Here is a 19,818-nt window from a genome sequence, read left to right as displayed (position 1 = left end):
GGCGAGACTGTCCAGGGTCAATGGACCGGAGGTTGGGGACAGCTGGGGAAGAGCCTGTAGGAGCCATCTCTGCCTCATTTAAGAAGTGCTGGCCCCATTCACTGATGCTACAAAGGCTACCCCTTGGGGATTAGGAAAGCCTTAAATCCCTGTAGGACCCTTGTTCCATCCCGTATCTGGCTGAGTTCTCTCCTAGCCCTCCCCAGCACTGAAGGCCTTTGGTGAGGGAGCCCAGAGTGTTTATTGGAGCGAAAGCCAGGCCATATTAGCATTGCCTGAGCCTGTCTGTCACCTCAGCAGGGCTAGGGGCCAATAATAACAACTAGTGAGTGAGATGCCTGCCTTCTCCCCGCCTAATAAGGGAAGAAATGAAGCCAGTGCTTCTGAAAGGATAAATAGACAAAATCTCCAGGTTGTGAGGATGTCCTTCCAAGTCTTAGATGGCTATTTTTAGGGCAGGTGAGAGCCTCTGCCCAGCTCCTGTGCCAGCTGCATGGTCCTGACAGCTGTGCTGCTCTTGGCCTGCTGTGGAGAGAGGCCCAGTGTCTGCGGGCCTATGGCCTGCCGAGTGCCTCTAGCCCCAGTGAATGCCCCTGGGAAGGACTCCAGGGATGCTGCCCCCAGCCCAGTCCCCCTGCCTAACAGCCACAGGTAAGAGAACACAGAAGGCATCCACAAGATGGAACTGAAAGCAAATTAATTTATAAAAAAAAAAAAAAAAAAAAAGAAAAAAAAATTTACAGAAAACTTTTGAACAGAAGGTGCCAAGACGCAGAGGAAGAGAAACATGGGGACATGAGGAACAAAGGGCCTGGTGGGAGGGAACTAGAAGAATGGTTGGAGAGCCTGGAATCACTTCTGCCTTCACACAAGGATGAAGAGGGGAGAGCTGGAACCGGGGGCGCTGGAATCTGGGGAGCAGAGCCGAGCTGCAAGCTGGTGGTCGAGCTGCTGGTGGTCGGCACTACCCCAGGTCAGGCACCATCCCCAGGCCCCTGACCGCTGCCCCTAAATCCCAGGGAGTCCCTAGCTACCAGCCAAGATTCTGAAGGTCTTGGTGGGAGACGGAAGAGGCAAGAGGGGTAACCCACCAAGTCAGAGAAGGAGGTGCTTAAGTGCTTTTTGACAATGTCAGGTTTTTAAAACTCCCCATCCTCTTACAGCTCCCCTCTCGGTGTCCTCGGGGAGCCCGCTCGCTGACAGCCGAGGGAAGGAGACAGAATAGCCCCCTGTGCCCTTTCCTCCTCTACTACCTACCACAGGAATCCCCAAAAATGTTTCCCCACCAAATACACATACACTGACATCAACTACGCAGGTGACTTTTAAAAAACACAAAACTGACATTCAGAGGGAAAGGGGTCATTGGCTGAGCTGGGGTGGCCTAAAACAGCAACAATGAGGAAGCAGCTGGAGAGCTTAGAGGGAATAAACTGGGGGGTGGGTGGCTGAGGGGGAGCTGACTGAGTTACTAATGAGGGGCTGGAGGAGACAGATTCTGCACCCTATTCTATCCCCAGACCCTCTTCCCCTTTCCTAAAACTCTCCCCTCCCTCCTCCAAAAAATGTAAAAGTTGGATTTTTTCCACTGAGTGGAGGGAGCTCCAATGTGGCTTTTTAAAAATCTCTCTACTTCCTTTTAAAGGGCTTCATCTTTTTTTCATCGATAAAAAAATGCAGTAGTTTTGAGGGGGTGCACCCTTAGAAGTGGTTAATTAGAACCTTGTATAAACACCTTCCCCCAGCCCTTCCTTTGAGGGCAGCATCCCCGTCCTATCTTCTCTCCCAGACATTAGAAACATCTTTCAAACAGGAGTCCTTGAACAATCCGATATAAAAATGCACGCCTCTGACGGGCATGGTGGGGGCTTTGGAGGGGCAGGAGCTTTCCTTACGTAGTGATGAACTCTCCAGGCTGGGGGAGGGTCCCAGTGGTGGGGAGAGGGCTGTTCCTGGAACCTTGATCTCCATGTGGGGTGAGGGAGAGATGTCTGGCTGGCTCCTCACTGTGGGGGTGGCACAGGGGTAACCGTGCCTGGGCTCGGGGCCGTGGGGTCTGGAGGCAGGGGGGTGCCTGGGTCTGTGGAGAGAAGGAAGCTGCATCAGCTGGGGTGTGTGGGAGAGAGGGCTCCAGACCCAGACCACCACAGACAGACAACAGGGCTTGGCATGCAATGGACGGGCAATGAATGAACACCCACAATGTACAACTTCTTTTCCCCAGCACCCTCTCCCATCACACCCTGGGAAAACTGGTATACCCCCAAATCATCCTCCTGCCCCAAGGGAACTCTCTAAATGAGGCACTTGAACGTGAGGGGAACAAGCAAAGGGGACTCCAATCATCATGCAAACAAGTAGCTGTTTTTCCAGTTACAACTGAGATGCTCTGTGCCACAGGACTCCTCCGTGACCCACCAGTGAAAGGCCCCAACGTCATCCCAGAGGTGGCAGCTGCCAGGCTAGGGAATGGTGGAGGACAGCCAGAGAGGCCCTTCCCTCCTGTATTCTAATTTTATCAGAGCGTTCAAAAAGGATCGTGGAAGCTCTAGTGCCTGAACCCCTCCCCACCTGCCCTCCAGCCCTCCACATGGACCCCTCTCCCTCACCCTTCTCCCCTCCAGGACCCTTCTCACCTGGCAGTGGGCTGGCACTGGGCAGGAGGTTGCCCTGAACAGCTGCCACAATGGCAGGGCTCTGGGCTGCGGCGGATCCGAGCCCCGGCCCGAGAGGCAAGGAAGATGGCATGGTGGTGGTCGCCGGCAGGTTAGGATGTAGAGGGTTCGCCATGGACACAGGCAGGTTAGGTGGGGGGAGAGTGGCCGGGGCGAACGGGAGATGGTGGTGATGCCCATGCAGGTTAGGAGGAGGGGGGAGGTTAATACTGATGGAGTCGGCTAGGCTACCAAATGGGATGATGGATGGAGCAGGGGGGGGAGGCGGCATGCCAAAAGGCAAACCCAAAGGAGCATTACCCGCCACGCCTGGGTGCCCGCTGCCTGGCACTGCCCCTGGCATCATTGAGGGAGGAGTTTGTTGGTTGGGGAACGGTGAGGGGCCTGGGAACAAAGAGGAGAGATTGAGAAGATTAGAGACATAAAATCTCGCTCACCAACTCACTTTCACAGTGAGGTAACCTATCCACTCCTAGGCACCACCTTGCTCTTTCCTGATACTAGAATAAGTGGCAAATCCTTAGAACAAAACTCTGGGTCGAGGAGGGACTCCTGCTGGCTTAGGGATGTAACTGAGGTGGGCCCACCTGTAGAAATGATCTCCAGTCCTATCACATATTCCCTTTGAGGAGGACAGGAACATCCACCCCAATCCCTCTAGTCAGCAAGAGTTCCAGATCCCATCACTCACCATGGGGTCCAGGGGGGGGTACCCCTGGTGGGACTGCCCCAGGCTGGGGGGCTCCAGCTGGCTGCTGCTGCTGTGGCCCTGCAGTTGACCCTGCCTGCCCAATCTGTTCAGTGGGGCCCAAGCTTCCAGGAGGGGCCCCACTGCTGGCAGGAGCAGGGGCCACAGAGGCCGGAGCCATAGCCAAGCCGTGGACGCTGGGCGGCCCAGCAGCGCCTGCAGCTGGGAGGGGCTGGGAGCCCGGGGGCAGGGCCGGCGGTGGCTGCTGCTGCTGCTGGTGCATCTGCTGGAAGTGCTGCTGCCGAGCCCGCATCTCCGCATACTTCAGCTGCTCCATGTGGAAGGCTTGTCTGTCAGCCAGGAGCTGCTGCCTCTGGTACTCCAGCTGCCAGTGGCAATTGAGTACTGTTATCCGGGTTCAGAAGGTCCTAAGGGAAAAGGCCTTGCCCCCTGCTTTGTCTCCTGACAAACCCAGACTTTCGTTCTGGAAGTTTCCCACGCCAAATCTCAATCTTGTGCTTGGCTTCCTCTGTCCTCCCTGCCCTCCCCTCACCAATTCCCACCAGCAGGTCTGGCGGCCCACAGAGCTTCTCACTGCGGTGGAGCTCATCTGGTGGTAGCCCTTGCTCATTTCAGCTCCAAAGCTTTGAATTTGTCATTACGTTAATTTGGAAAACCCTCTAGTTCCTCATGTCAATTCATATTCTTTTCTTCCTTCAAAACTGGAGAAAAACTAACGACTCTTAGGAAGCCACCCCAGATCAACTCACTAGCCCCTGAGCTTTGCCTTTATTCTGTTATCTCCCAGGATTTTTATACTTGATCAGAAATCTCTTAATTTACATTTATCAGACACTTTAAGCACTGTTTTAGATGTCTCCATACTGTATATTTGATGTTTTTAAGGAGATCAGAGTCAGGGTCCCTGTCTTCTATTTTGTTTATATTTTCTCAAAAACAAAATGGTTCAACATCTTGTCCATCCCATCCCCTTTCTATGTTCACCTCCTGGACCTGAAGCCCTTGGATTTGTTCGATCACTCAACAAATATTTATTGAGAGTCTACTCCGGGCCAAGCACCATTCAAGGACCTGGAGATGAAGTAATAAAAAAATGACTGGAATCTCCCCCATGGAGCAGACATTCTGTAGGACCTTGGTCTCCAGGCTCCACCTGTGGCTCACTTGTTCTTAACCACCTGGGCCGGCTCCTCTTGCCCTGGCCTGGGCTCTGCTATGAAGCCCTGTCAGCCTCAGGCTCTCTGCACAGGAAGAGCTGACTGTAAAGTTATATGTAGATTTCTGAACCGTGTGGGGGCATCAGCGCCCCTAACCCCTGCTTTGTTCAAGGGTCAGCTATCCCAAATTAAGGAGACTGCAACTAATCAAAAAAACTGCTGCCCTCTCCGTCCTAAACTGAGGCCCAGCTCAGTGTTAAGGTGGGGGCCCGGGGCTTGGCTGGCCTCTCCAGGAGACACAACTCACCGCTTCTCGCTCCCGGTCCATGATGGTCTCTAGCTCCTCAAAGTGCCGGAGTTTGATCTCCAACTTTTTCATCTGGGTCTCCACCAGCAGGGCCACCAGAGATTTGATCTTCCTCTCCTCCACGGCAGCCAGGTGCTAAGGAAGGAGGGGTGGGGCGGCCCGTCAGCAGGAGGACCCAGCTGCAGACATTCTGGGGCAGAGAAGGGTAGTGCGGAGGCTGGCAGGTTTTAAGACATAACTTGCTGTGGTCACAACCCAGAAGAACAGCATGGGCTCGACTGTCTTTACAGGGGCAAAGGATAAGACAACGTCAAATAATTCAAGGGTGAGAACAGGCCCAACGGCAAAGGCTTAAAACAGCTTAGAGAAGTGATGACTGGGGCCCCCTCTCATGATCAAAAGAAAAAGGAAAGAGGCCAGCAATACCTGAAGGGCGACCAGGAAGGACTTCCTCCAGGTGACGGGAGATTAGGGAAGGGGAATCTCCTCCCCTGGGTCTCTGGCCCTCACCTTGGCCTTCACGGCAGCAGCGGCCAGGGCGGCAGCGGCGGCAGTGGACAGGTTGCCCTCGCCGATGTCGCGCTCCACCTTCGTCTTCCTCTCCCCGTCCGACTCCACCACTTCCTTCAGCACTTCCTCCTGCCCTTCCTTGGGCTCCTTCTCTTTCTCCGGATCAACTGGGCCAGGAAAGGGGTCGTCAGCCCTACAGCCTCTTCATTCTCTGGCCCCGACCACCACGCTGGTGGCTCACCTATTGGGTCCCCATCACTCTTCTCTGACTCCTTCTCGCTGTCGCCTTCCTTGCCTTTCTCATCATCCTTCTTGGGTGCCTCGCTGGTCTTCTCCTTTGCTTCTTCCTCTACAGTCCCAACTCCTTCTCGCAGCTCCTGAAGTCCCAGGGAAAGGAGAGCGGAGAGCATCAGGGAGGCTGGTTTGCACGCAGAGGGCTCAGACCAGGAACTGAGTTCATGCCTCTTACTTGGGAGGTGACCTGCCTCCGGGACGCGGCCCCATCCAAGCCCAGCCCACGCCTGCCTGAGCCGAACAGAGCCAGCTTCCCCCTCCACGGTCCACGCCTGGCCCCTCCACCCTCCCAGCCCACATCAGTCCTGAGATACCTTGGGCTCCTTCTTCTCCTCCGTGGCCTGGCCCTCCGCCCGTGCCTCGTCAGTCCCGCTCTCCTCTGGGCCCAGGGGAAGAGGAAATGGGAAATGTCTGACAGAGTCTGTTTGCAACACTTTTCTAACAGCCTCTTCTCCTAGCTAAGCTCTTAGCGAGAGGACCAGCGGGGAGCCACAGTCCCCAAGGTAAAGTTCCAGGGAAAATAAAAACCTCACCCACTTCTCCCCATATCTCTTGTGTTCTGAGGCCAACTGGAGGCAGGAACAGCACGAGGAGGCCAAGAGGCTCTGGGTCTTGGTAAAAAGGGAAGAATCCAGGAAGGTGCAGGCCTTACCGATCCGCTCAGGCTCATCAGAAGTGGTTCCTGCAATGCCACTGCTTTCTAGACCAAAGGCTGGGTCCGCCTTGCCTGTCACTTTGGCTGCTTCTTCCACTTTCCGAACGTGGGCCTCCACCAAGGCTGTGGGAACCTCTTCCTTCATTTTGGAGAATTCTTCTGTAAGACCCAAACCCAGAGAGGAAGAGGCTGGGAGGGGGCAGGTAGGCAGTTCTGGCTCTCCCTGTGAGAGCACCTTCACAAGCCCATCTCTTCATCTAAACCCGCACGGAGGTGGACAGCTGCCTGGGCTGATGCCAGCAGCAGAAAGGCCAGGAGGGCAGCCAAGCTTGAGGAGGTTTCACAGCCTGAGTACCCAGCCCTTCAAATGCAAACCAAAGAGGGCCAGGACCCCTCCACATTACCTAGGGCTGACTTCGCGGCAGCAGAAGCCACTCGAGGATCAACAACAGAGGCCAGGAAAGCAACGGTGCTCATCACTGGGTTGCCCGACTGGCTGAAGGGGATGGGCTGGTAGGCCAGGGGGCCCAGGGAGGCCTCCGAGTCTTCCAGGTATGGGTCTTCAATGGGAAGCCGAAGAAAATGCAAGATGCACTCGTCCTGCGTGCGGCTTCCCACGTGCTCTGATACTTTGTTCCAGTCATCTTTGTACATTTCCAGTGCCTGGTGGTGGAAATACAACTTCACTTACTTAGCCACTTCCCTTGAAGGTCCGCTCCCCCCATCCCACTAGGCGGGTCTGGCTTCAAAGCTCCGTGTCCTGGTATTTGTGCACTCTGCTGGGGCCAAGGGGACCTCCAAGTAGCACTAAGAGGACCAGGAGTTAACGAAATGGCCCAAATCCCCGGCCTGGAGCTGGTCCCCAGGGCAAGATAATGCTCTCTCTACTCATGACTGCATCCAGCACCCTGGCCACTTCTGTTTTCGAAGGACTCTCCTCCCCTTGCCCCAGTTACCTCCAGGAGTAGCAAGGTCTCCTGTTCTGTCCACTCTCGAGTGGCACTGGCCGCAGCTTTGCTCTGCAGGGGAAACAGGGGCAGGTCAGAGAGAGGCGCCCACAGCCCCAGAGGAGTGAAGGTGCACTCCCCCCGGGCAGCCCGCACCCCCGTACCTTGGAGGGTACGTTCTTCTTCGTGTACATGTCTGTGCGCAGCCCGAAGTTCTGCATATCTGTTGGTTTCTCTTTGCCTTTGTCAGGGAAGTTGAGCATTTGCTGGGAAGCAGAGGTCTGCTATTTGTGGAGGGGAAAGAAAGAGGTGAGTCCGAGTGGCCACCAGGAGCCAGGGGCAGACAGAGAGAGAGAACAGACAGAAGGAGCTTCCTTCCCGCAGCCAGGGACACCCCTGGGCAGGACTTCCTCCCTCACTGCTGCGGTCCTCTGCTCTCAAGGCTCTTCTTCCCGGGCAGGGGCCCCCCAGTTAAGGGGCAAATAAGAAGCCCAGCGGGGTCTACACCCCACCTACCAGCTCTGGCTTGCCCTTAGCCGTCTCTGGCACCAGGTCATCCAGCTCTTTGCCCTTTCGCCCAGCCTTGGTATCAGCATCAACCTGGCGGCCCTGGGGGACAGAGCTTGGCGTCATGGAGGCTGGGCAAGGAACGAGCAGGCCGAGGCCCTGGAGGCCTCAAGACCAAATGCTGGGCGGCCCGCAAGTTCGGGGGGCACTCATGCCACTCCTCCGTGTTCCCTTAATGATTAATTAGATCAGTAGTTGGCATGTTACCCATTGGTATTCACACATATCTTTACAGTTCTCTTAGGAGCTGGACAAGTAGGTTCTAATCCTGGATTTGATATGCTGTGACATTGGGCAAGCCACATAACCTTTCTCCTCTTAATTTTTGTAATGTATGAAATGGAAGTGAAAAAAAATGGAAGTGAAAAAAAACTATGAGGCAAAAATGAAAAAATGTTGGAAACATGACAAAGTTAAAAAATTTCATGCAATTTAATTTTAAGCCATTTTTCTCTATCTGCTTCATCCCCTACATGAGCCTGTCTGCTCCCTGAGGGCAAGGAACATCTCTTCTCCCTCAGCACGTCCTCCCAGTCTTAGGTACAAAGGCTGAGAGAGGGTGCTAAACACACGGGGCTGATTCCTGTGGCCCTTTGCATCTCATGGAAAAGGAAGAAGCCTCAAAACACTCCTGAACCATTATCCTAAAAAACCAGAAAAGAAAAGTCCAAAGAAGCCCCGTTTTGCCCCACCCCACCCTGTCCCCACAGCCCCTCACCCTACCTGCGGGGTCTTGGGCTGCAGAGGCACCAGCCCTGATGGTGTGTCCGCCAGGACGTGGAAGTGAGAGGTGGGTGGAGGCCCCATTGGGGTTGGTCGACTCTCAGCATCCACCTGGTAGTTAATAAGACCCCACTGTTCTAGGAAGGCATGGACTCTGTGAGGAGAGAGGCAGAGACGGAGTCACACGGGACAGCCAGACAGGCACACCCAGAGGAGAGCTGGGGTGGAGGTGGGGCACCCTCTTCTCTGCTCTTTCTACGTCCTGAGAAATCCCACCTCCTCCCACCACCCAAATGCCAGTGACAGCCAAGTCTACACCACAGCTGGGGCCCCTCTCCCCATCCACCCGCCTACTTAACATCTCTTCTTGGGTATCTCGCTGGATAGCTAGTAAAGTGAACCAGGATCCTTCTCCACAGACCTGCTCCTTTCCTTCCTCCACCCTTTAGAGACTGCCACTGCCACTCCCTCAGGTGACCAAACCTGGACTTCACCTTTCTCTAGAGGTGCTTTTCCCACTCGTCCCCTATGCTCCTTGCTGGCCTCTCTACCCCAGCCAAGAGGCATCTGTGGGCAGACATCCTCACATACCCCTGCCCCTGAGCTGCAGACCCACCTCATGATGGCGCAGACATCGCCCGCCAGGTTCCTGCGGCAGGCAGTGGATGTGAGATACTCCTGCGGGTTCAGCCGGTAAGTGTCGATCATGAAGTTTCGATAGGCCAGGTAGCTTAGAAGAGAAAAAGGTGAACGATGAGAGGGCTGAAGGGTAGGGACGATGACACGAGGGCTAAGGACTCCTCCTAGGTGACAGGGACAGAAGAACTCACCTGGCTCAAGTCCCACCTTGGGTCTACTGTGTGCTAGACGCAAGGTATTCAAACCCTTGATGTTGTTAGTTAAATAAATTATCTCCTTGGCTATACTTGGGGATGTTTCATCCAACTTATGAACAAGGAATCAAAAGGTAAGAAAAGGTGCCCTTAACTCCAAAGGCAGATGCTAAAGGGAAGGGAGTCCTTATTGGCGCACCCACCTAGTCAGCATGACGTGGTACTGAGAATACACGTTTTGAAGGTGGAAACGTCTAAGTTCAAATCCTAGTTCTCCCGTGACAGCCCTGGGCAAGTTGCTTAGATTTTTTGAACCTCAGTTTCCTCACGTGTAAAGTGTCTGCTGAGAATCAGAAGGGTCTGTAAAGATGAAGTACAATGCCGGCCACGCTGGCAGAGCTCCAAAAATGGTAGCTGCTGTGTGGTGTAAAGCTTGAGAACATGAGCTAAAGGATTCATGTCCCAGTCTTACTACTGACGAGCTGTGTGACCTTAAGCAAGCGACTTAACCCCTCTCTACCTCAGTTTCCTTATCAGGAAACTGAAGATAATAGGACCTACCTCTGAAGCTGATGTGAAGATTCAATTAGTTGAGGTATGTAGGACACTAAGGGCAGTGCCTGGGAGACAGTAAAGCACTCCACGCATGCAGGCAACTACCATCATTTACGATCTCATACTGAGAGTGCACAGTGTAGAACAGCTCAAGTTCCAACCCTGCCTGCAGATCACGGTGAACTCATGTCACCTGTCACGCCTTCCTTTTTCTCTGGAGAGAGCAAGGCTTCTGCACACACTGCTCTCCCCAGGAAGAGGAGGAGGAGAGAACCAAACCAGGCTACGGGGAAAGAAACACAGTTGAAGGGAGGGTGGCCTCAGAGTGAGGAGCGGGGAAGCTGAGGACCGGCCGGGAAGCAAGCTTGTTCAGTTCTCAGGGGGCCTGAGCTCAGCACTAAGTCTCACCTGCCTCACCACATTTATCCTGGAGCATCCCTAATCACAGAAGATGGCCAAACTCATCCAAAGCCAAGCAAGTCTGGCCTGAGGGGGAGCCTTGAAGGACATGAAAACTTCTGAACCCCAAGCCCCCACTTTATAAAATACTTCTCTCCAGAGAGCCCTCTCCATCCCTTAATTCACAGACTTGGGTCTTCACAGTTCCTCCTCCCATTTTTTTTCTATCAAAACCTATTCTCAGGGACCAGCCTAGTAACAGTCACTTACATTTTAGTCAAAGCTATTACTTGTGCCAGGGATGTGTGCATTTTAGATGGCGTCAGTAATTATGGATGGAAAGGCTCTGTGCCCTGTTGAAAGAAATGGAGGCACTGGGGCAGATACCTGTTTTGTACAGAAAAGCACGCCCCCAGGCAGATCCTAGACAAGCAGGCTGGGGGTGTCTGTGGACAGGGACCACGTCTTTGGAAGCCTAGCACAGGGCCTAGCTCGTGGAAGAAGCTCAAGAAATGTTTGCTAAACTGGATCGGGAAGGGTGAATGGGGGGCAGGAGGGAGAGAGAATCACGAGCTGAGGTTTCCTTACATTTCTGGAGTCTTGGACTTGTTCTTGCCGTTGAAGAACTCGGGGAGCGCTCTCCGCTCTATGGCATGAACACTGCAAGAGAAGTCAGGGTGTGCTCAGAAGGCGCCAGTGGAGAGACGGGAGCCTCAAAGAGGAAAAGCCCAAAGATGGGGCGGGCAGGAAGGATGAGACGCTTGGAGAGAACTTCCCGCCAGGGCTGGAAGATTCAAAGAGGCCAGAAGCCCCACTAAAACTGAACTGTACCCGGGCCTGTCTGGCTGAGGAAGAAATAACTTATTTGGAGGCAGGAGGAGGAACAGCACGCTGAGCCCCAGCAGCAGGGAAGTAAGGGTTTAATGAGACGCTGAAGCACTGCTACCTGTTATAGTCAAACCAGGCAGCATAGCTGGGGATGATGATGTGATGGGTCTGCTCAGTTACGTTGTCCTCGTGCAGGTCTGGGTTCTTGGTCTGCTCCCCCTTGTTCCCTGTGCTGTTCTCATCTTCATCCTATGAGTATGGAGGCTGCTGGACTCTCAGCATTTCCATTTCGCCCCAGCAACCCCGTGCTTCTCCCACCTCCCAGGAATGTGGGCACTAGAGATGGGGGTGGGAATCAACAGTTATGGGCCCCAGGACTCTGACAGGGTCAGAGTTTTTTGAGCAACAAGTCTGGGGTGGGAAGAGTCTGGGCAGTGGAACGTTCTGGGTAGAAGGAATTTTATAATCACAAGTCAGAATCACATAGAGAGGTAGGGCCTCTCTAAACTGGCTCCACCTTGCCCGTGGTCTCCATGCTTTCATCCTCCTGTTCATCTGAAAGAGAGACATCAAGATAGAAGGCTGGAGCCTCCTGAGGCAGGGGAGGACAAGTGTGCTCTCTGAAAGGCCCCAGCAGGCAGGGGCGGGTGGCAGCGTCCCCTCCCCTCCTTCAGGCTCTGGATGCCTTGCCCCGAGCTCCCCGTCTTACCCAGGTCAGTCATGGTGCCTCCTTTGACTGGGGCTGACTCTGAGTCCTTCTTAGTGTTGACTGCCAGAGGAGAGAGTCACTTTATCAGATAGGTTCTGCCTAAATCAGACCTTCACCTCCACTGTTAACAGTTTCAGAGAGCTCACTTTCTTCAAAATCCTGCTCCATCTGATGACAAAATGTAGTAACTTCCCCCGGTCACAATCATTCTAGGGCTTGAAATTCACTGGCCTGGCCACCTTCCCCCCTTCTCCTGCCAAAAATTCATTTAACTCAACTTCTTTCTTATAAAGAGGTGTCTTCTATGTACATTCATACAGCATTCTTGTCTTTGATAAACCCTTGTCTTCATCTATGTGTCTGTAAGTTCTTAAGAGACTGAGATAGAGTCTGAGCAAATCTTAAAACATTTTTGAAAGCAAAGGACACTCGCCTCAACTGAATTCATACATTAAAGTTTGGGAGGAAACACGGACAGAGAGGAGAGCTGCCCTGACTGATGAGGGGATAGGAGCTGGAAGGCCTCTCTCTCAGTGGCCTCCCCGGCCCTACTCCTGAAACACACTCCTGGACGTCTGTGGAATATAGGCTGTAAGCAGCACTGCAGATCAGCGGTCTCCAAAGTGAAGATGTGAAAGATGGCCCACTGGAACACAGGCTGAGAGCATTAGGACTTCTGTTTGTATTTGCTTTTTAGTCTTATTCTTTACATTTTCCCATTTTTAGATAACATTTGCCTGTTTTATAATGTTCCTAAAGTAGCAGTAAACAGTATGTGTATATAATTTGTGCTCAAATACATTTTACTGCCAGTAGTGTATAACCCTGAGTTTAGAGACAACTACTGTCAAGTATAGAGCACAGTCCTCAACTCAGACATGGATATGAAGTCAGAGGATTGTCTGTGGTGATGAAAACGATTCCAATAACTAACTAAGCTGAAGGGCAAGGTCCTCTACGCTGAAGCTGTGCCTGAGAGGTCAGCCTAACCAAGGGGTTTGACACAGGAGGGGCAGGACTGGGAGAGGCGGGCGGCCTGGTCCATACCTGTTTTGGGCAGTGTCACCTCTTCCACATTGGGGACCGGTGAGGGCTCATCCATGTCCTTTGTCAAGTCTTCCTGCTCCTCTTCCCGGTGGCCACGCTTTGACTTGGTGTAAGGTGTTGAGGGACTGAGGAGGAAAGACAGTGCAAGGGAACTGAGTCCTCCTTAGACAAGGAACCTTTGGAAGTTGAGGTTCGAGAAAGGAAAGAGAGATTCCCAAAGGGACTGTGATGAACGTGATAAATACAAGTAACACCACTGTGTGGTCCACATGAAAGCTGCTAAGAGGGTAAATCCTAAGAGTTCTCAACACAAGGGAAAAAATATCATTTACTTGTTTTTCTATTTCTTCAGTTTTGTGTCTATATGAGATAATGGATGTTCACCTAACTTATTGTGATGATCACTTCATGATATATGTATACCAAATCATGATGCTGTACACCTTATACGAAGCTGTATGTCAACTACACCTCAATAAAGCTGGGAAAGAGAGAGAGAGAGAGAATCCTGAGGGCAGGGCTGAGCAAAAAGAGAAACCAATCACTACAGAGTGATGGGAAGAGGTGAAGACCTTTCATTTCGAGATTGAGTTTACTAGTGGCCGGGACCAGAACCAACCACTGGCCAGCTACAGAAGGCCTCCTCAGCTCTGTCTCAGGCTCACCCAGGTCAGGGCCCAGTGGTTAAGGGAAGGGATTTGTCCTTCCTGCCTTCAACAGGATATGGACAGAGCTGTGAAGGTGGGGCAGGCTAGGGGCTAGCCTACCCTTTCTTAGCATTCTTCTTCTTGGCTTCTGGGGTCGGTGAAGGAGATGGGGAGCACTTCCTCTTCTTATAGTTCCCCCCCTTCTTGTCCCGTCGATCTGAATCTGGGCTGTTCACCTGCAAATTGGAGAATTGGGGCAAATGTCAGCCAACAATCTCCAGTGAAGACTTGTTCTGAGACTTAAGCTAAAGGCTCAAGGAAGAAAAGAAGAGGAGCTTTCACCTCATCGGTCAGTGTCTTGGCTGAAATCTTCTTTCGGCGGGAGACGGGGTTTTTGTCATCATTTACTTCGTAGTCTTCCTCGTTCATCCATTCATTGAAGGTGTCTGTGTCCAGGATCCACTTTGCATGAACCTGAAGCACAAAGGCAGACTGTGCTGGAGAGAGGCCTGGAGGCCCCAGCTCTGTCTGTGGACCCTTAACACAGGAGCCTCTGCTTCACCTCCAAAGAGTGGGCTGGTCCTGGCACTCTTCTTGGGGGATGACAGGGGCGGACAAGAAAAGCTCACCTTCCTAGGTTTCTCAGGAGTTGGAGCATCTTCCACAGATGCTTCAATTTCACTGGCTGGGATCCACGTGTCATAACTGCCATGGGGATTAAGCGTGAACCAGAATCAGTGGGATGGAGTCATGGAAAAACGAAGCGCAAATTTTTTCCCTTTTCCATTTAGAAAAAGTATTGGGTTGTTGGATTATTTTTTGGCAAGATTATTTTTCCAATTAATATTGGGATTCTTTTCAGTATAAAATACAAATGATCATAAATCATTTCAAAAGCAGAAGAAGGAAAAGGATCACCCTAACACAGATACTTGTGATATTCAGCGCATTTGTTCCCCCAGTAACTTTTTTCTGTACAATTTTGTTTTCACATAACTGCAATAATAACTACATCCTACTTTTTACAATATTCACCTACAAATTATCTATCTTACGTCTATCAGTTTAAAAGCTGCAAAACAGCCCACTGACTAGATACACAAATTTGTTGAAACATTTTCCCACTCTTAGACATTTAGATTATTTCTACCATTTACTTATCAAAAATTATACTATGATAATCATTTCACACAAAAAACCCCCATCCTTTTAGCCTAAGCCTTGTCTAGTATGTCCAAGACTTAGGATTTGCATAACGGGGGTGGGGGGGTGGGGAGCAGAGAACAAATTAACAGACCTAAAAATAACCCCTAAAGAGTGCCTTCTTGCTCTGCTAGATGCTCTAGGGCGTCTCAGTTTGGCTCCTGTACCTACACCTGCCCCAGGAACCCGTCCTCACCTGTCAGGATAGTAGCCCCAGTGCAGAAGAACCTGCTTATCCCTCTTCATGACTGGCCGCACCCATTCCTCTGGGGACAGAGACAGAGCAGGGAGAGACATAAGCTAAAGGGATATGCACCAAAAATAACTCTGTACCCAACGCCTGCTGCAGCAGGGACCCTGGGAATAGGAACAAAGATGGTAGGAAGATTCAGGGTTGAAAGGAGAGAGGAGCCCAGGCCCTATGTAGCTGCTGAGTTGTCCTCCACTTCCTAGTCCAAGCCATCCACTGCAGTGACCAAGAAAACCCCAGTCTCACCTTCCTCCAGGTTCCCCGGGACAGGACACACAACATGGGAGGCGCTGTTCTTATCCTCAGTGACTGTTCCCTGTATGGCACAAGGAGAAGCAGGTAAAGCAGAGGTTATGGACCCCTCCGAATGACTCACGGGTGTAAATAAACCAAAGTAAGACTTAACCACAGCTATGCCTTCCTAATTAGATCTTGCTCAGAATGGTATTAAAGTTAGTTTGCATTCTCCAAGCACACATCAGCTGAGTGGCAGAGGGAAATAGCTGGGATTGTGCTATTAATGGAGAAAAGTCAAAGAATTGAAAATTGCTACAGATAACCCTCTGAAAAGACAATCTATTACACATGGGAAATGTAAAGTCAATTTTATGCCCCTGTACGTCCCAGCGACACCTGCTTGTTATTATAGAGTTCCAAAGAGCAAAAATTTCATTTATCTGGAATTAGACAACCTCTAGCTCAACGGAAGCAGATGCCCCTCCCCGCCAGGCCCAAGCAGTCTCTAGGAACAGTGATCCAAACCTGTCAAGACTGGGAAATGGAGAAACAGACAAAAAGAGAGGCTCAATGCTTTAATTCTAATATTTTTCCAAGTAGGTAGGGCTACCTCAGGGCAGCTTCTTGCAGGGAAAACATCAGGAAGAGGGTCATGGAGTTTCTGAAACCTCTCCTGACCCATCCACTCACCTGATGTCTCTTGATAATGTCTTTTAATTTCCCTAACAGTTTGGGTTCAATTTCTGAGCACAGAAAAATGTTAGGTCGAGACAGGCAATTATTCTGTGGGGAGAAGAAATAAATGGGATGAGGTCACAGGAAAAGGGTGTTTCGGATTCTCACTGAGGGAAGGGAGATGGATGCGGGAGGCTCTTGACAATTACCTGCACCAAGGACTTCTCAATGGTCATGAACATTTCCACATTGCGGTCCATGCGTGATGGATTCTGGAAATCGTAACGCCGCCTTGTGAAGAGGCAATAATCTAGTAAGTGGCAAAGCTCAAGACTGGGGACGAGGTTAGAGTATGTGACTTTTTTAACATGGGAAATTAGGAGGCAATCTTGCCTTCAGTTTTGCCAAAATCACCTGGGATCTGGGGTTCACTAATCTCAACTCCATGAATCACTTCATATTTAGTCCAAAAGGACAAAGAAAAGCTTGAGATGCCAACCTAAGAATCCCTTTTCCTCTCTAACACACATGCTGATGTACACACACACACATTCACTCATTCCTAGAGTCTATGTTGGCTCTGACTTCCAGCCATTTTTCTGACCTAGCAAGTCAGGCCTGCTGACCTAGCAAAGTAAGAGACTTGCGAGAATGTCTGTGCTCTCCCACCCCACAAAGACCCCAGGTAATCATAAAGGGGGATTCCCTCTAAACTAAAGATAAGAAGCACAGAAGACAGACGAGAAGGCATCTCACCATCCCTGGTCACTCTTGAATTTGTAGGCAGCTGCAAGTATGTGGCACAGGGAGCCCCCTGCTTTGAAATCTAGGAAACATTTGATCTACAAAATTGAGACAGAGAAGTATGTGAGAATTACATCCTGAATTGTCTTATGGCTTAACAATCTTTTAACAAAATCCCATGATGAACTGATCTCCCTCTGGAAGCTGGAATTCTTTAACCCCTGTGCCATTGTATCACGTGGCCCGGAAGAGGGGAGAAAAAGAAACCAATATTCGCAAAGCCCCGTCATGTGCCAAGCACTTTACTAGGTCACCTCCTTAACCACTACAGAAACGCTACAAGGTAGATGTATTAATCCCATCCAGAGATGAAGGACCAAGATTACAGAGATACCAAGTGGCAGAGCCAGGATTTGAACACAAGCCTATGCAAATCCAAATCTCACATGTTTTAACCATTCCATGAGTTTCATGACTGTGCTCAGATACTCCAAGACAACCTGTTGCACAAAGTATTACTAGGACAAAGGGACTGGTAAACTGGGGACTCGGTCAAGCCAGTAATGCAAAGATGATGGTAGGAAATTATCCAAATCTCAAAATTTTGACATTTACAAAAACATAGAAAACAACTCTCTTTCCGGTTTGGAGGATTCACCCCCTTGCTTTTTGCACTCACCGGCAGTTTAGTGAGCGGTGCATTGCTGACATGTTTGCCAAAAACTTCTTCCTGAAATTGTAGCAACTGTACAACCAGGCTAGACAGGGACTTGTTGGTAGGTGGTTCAGCTTGTATATACTGGGGAAACAAGGGAGAGGAAAGAAAAATAGACCCCAGATCAGTCGTCCACCATCTTCCTTATCTCTTCCTCAGGAGCTCTGGAAGCATCTAGGGCAGAAGAAAATAGTGTCTTCTTTCCTGATGTGTCTAGTCTCTATAAAGAAAATGGCAGAAGGGAGGCTCTAGATGCCCCTCACCAGGAAGCTGAAATTCTGCTGCCCCCAGCCTAGGCGGCCAGTGTTGTGTGCCGGAGGTAAAGGCGGCTTCCTACTCTTCCTCAGCTACACCCTAAAAATGGGGTTTCAGGACCCTGATGTCTGAGGGGTGTAAAATTCTAAAGATTCGTGGACTTCAGAATGGAAGATGGAAGCAACATCTTCAAGGCTCTAAGCGAGACAACCGTCTGTTTCTTGGGGTAACTTTGTGGCAGGTCAAGACTCCCCCTATAATACAGCCTAATGAGGCAAGTGCAAGGAAGTAAGGTGGGGCGGACAGATGGAGAGTGAAGTGTACACTCTGCTTCTGCGAGGAACTGGACACAAAAGTCTTCAAAGGCCTTCCTAGGTGGGAAAGACCAGCTACTACCCAGCCTGGTGGGAAACAGCAAGGTAACATCTGTCATTTCTCAGGAAACTGTACCCGAGACAAGCAACCTTAAGCCTTCTTAAACATTTCCACAGTATGCTACTTAGCATCCTAGCCTTCTGTTCTCATTTAAAACTGAGCCAGGAAGCTAGCTTTCACTTTACCTTTTGACACCTTTTTCCTCAACCCTAATCACAGAGAAAAGTGCACCTTTCAGTGGGAGGTGTACAGAGATCCCTGAAAGAAAAGGTAAACGACAAAGAGCTAAGAGCTAGAAAGCTGAACCAGGTCACAGGCTGTCAATCCCCCGAGGCCAGAGATTAAGCCCCTAGACTGATCTTCCTTCCAAAAGGTCAAAGGTAAAAGCCTGGGAACCACAGTCTCACGCTGGGGAACAGACAAGCCACAGATCCAGCAGTTGTTTGTCAGGATCCTGACACCCAGAGAGACCTCCGAGAGCAGGGCCGGGTTCATAACCAGGATCAGAGGGGCGTTCTCCTAAACCGCCCATCACATTTCTGGCAGGCTGCAAAGCTGGGCAGGAAGAACTAGGTTGCGAAGGAAAGTCATAAAGAGAACCCCTAACTGGGGGTAGTGAGAAGGAAGAGAGATCATTTCCAGAGGAAAATTCTATGTAGAGAGATTCCCTTCAACCAGGCCTAAAGACAAAGACACCACCAGGAAGAGGTCTGGTAGAAAAGACAGGTAAGGCTTCTTGAACCCTTTGTTCATTACCTTATTATCTCCTGTTATGGGGTGGGGGTCTACAGACATAAAGCGTGTCTTAGCTTCTGAACCCCAAACCCAAGGCAATGCACGGCCAGGTGACGGGGTGACTTCATTGTGAGACTGAGGAGTGGTTTAAGAAGGGGTCGCTGCCCAGGAACTCCTATACTCTGGTTCCCAAAGAGGTTCTGTTGCCCCTTGGACCGAGGTGGGGGACGAGCGGCAGACAGGTGATCCCGGGGTGGGGGCCCTTTTCAGGCTGATGAGCAGTCAAGGGCCTGCTCTGTGGCTGTTTACCCTCTTGCTTTCATCGTCTCTCTGAACACACACAAAGCACAGGGGAGGCCTCAGCCCTGCTGGTACCTGGCTCCGTGGGGAGCTCTGGCGGGCACCGTGGCGGGCACGCTGTGGGGCGGGGGGGGGCATTCCGTCCGCCCCCGGCCGTCTCTCCCGGAAAAGCCCGGAAGGCGATGGTTTACAGGAGGGTGGGCAGCTGGCAACGGGACCCGCCGGGGCAGTGGAGAAAAACAAGGGGCAGAGGGCGCAGCAGCGGGGGCGGGGGCTGGAATCAGAGCCTGGGGGGGGCGGTAAAAGAGGCTGGGGGAGGGGCGCGGGGCGGCGGAGGGCGCGCTGGGGCTGCTCCCGGCGCCACGGGGGAGGGGCCGCGGGCCGCGGGCCGCGGGAGGGTGGGCAGGATCCGGGGGGGCCGCGGGGCCGCGGTCCCTTTGTCCCGCCCCCGGCCCCCGCGCGGCCCTGCCCGCGTACCTTCTTGTAGTTCTTGCCGAGCCAGAGTCGCACGTTGTCGAACTGGGTCACGGTGTCCGCAGCCTCGTAGTACTTCACGTTGGGGCCGCCGTCCTTCTTCCGCACCGCCATCTTCTCGGGCTCCGGCCCCGCCGCCGCCGCCCGCCCCGCTCAGCTCAGCTCCCGCCTCCTCCGCCTCCTCCTCCGCCCGCCTCCCGCCGCCTCCCGCCGCCGCGGCCGCCGCCTCCCGCCGCCTAGGCCGGCCCCGGCTCGTGCAGCGCCCCCTGCCGGCCGACCTGGCGCGGCGGCGG

At 52.0% G+C, this 19,818-nt stretch overlaps 1 protein-coding gene across 5 annotated transcripts; it reads right to left on the bottom strand.

Moving 5' to 3' along the window:
• Positions 1-680: 680 nt before the first annotated feature.
• SMARCC2 (SWI/SNF related, matrix associated, actin dependent regulator of chromatin subfamily c member 2) lies at positions 681-19,699 on the bottom strand. Of its 5 annotated transcripts, none has more exons than XM_064491109.1 (29): positions 19,529-19,699; positions 17,351-17,470; positions 16,684-16,769; positions 16,137-16,218; positions 15,943-16,035; positions 15,262-15,331; positions 14,962-15,031; positions 14,192-14,267; positions 13,905-14,036; positions 13,683-13,798; positions 12,916-13,040; positions 11,869-11,928; positions 11,677-11,714; positions 11,278-11,408; positions 10,920-10,991; positions 9,161-9,274; positions 8,545-8,698; positions 7,771-7,863; positions 7,419-7,535; positions 7,264-7,326; positions 6,712-6,970; positions 6,305-6,466; positions 5,967-6,031; positions 5,600-5,735; positions 5,359-5,525; positions 4,849-4,983; positions 3,367-3,748; positions 2,637-3,059; positions 681-2,080 (listed from the first exon to the last, which is right to left on the bottom strand). In XM_064491109.1, exons 1-29 carry the CDS (start codon positions 19,637-19,639, stop codon positions 2,004-2,006), a joined length of 3,729 nt encoding a protein of 1,242 aa, XP_064347179.1. In that variant the 5' UTR covers positions 19,640-19,699; the 3' UTR covers positions 681-2,003. The 5 variants fall into 5 exon arrangements, with proteins under 5 accessions (XP_064347179.1, XP_064347178.1, XP_064347182.1 ...); XM_064491108.1 differs by having other exon boundaries at positions 7,419-7,538; positions 19,529-19,698; XM_064491112.1 differs by having other exon boundaries at positions 2,976-3,059; positions 7,419-7,538; positions 19,529-19,697.
• Positions 19,700-19,818: the final 119 nt, after the last annotated feature.

Source organism: Camelus dromedarius, chromosome 11 (assembly GCF_036321535.1).
Source record: "Camelus dromedarius isolate mCamDro1 chromosome 11, mCamDro1.pat, whole genome shotgun sequence".
Taxonomy (NCBI): domain Eukaryota; kingdom Metazoa; phylum Chordata; class Mammalia; order Artiodactyla; family Camelidae; genus Camelus; species Camelus dromedarius.
This window is presented reverse-complemented; position numbering and strand designations above follow the sequence as displayed.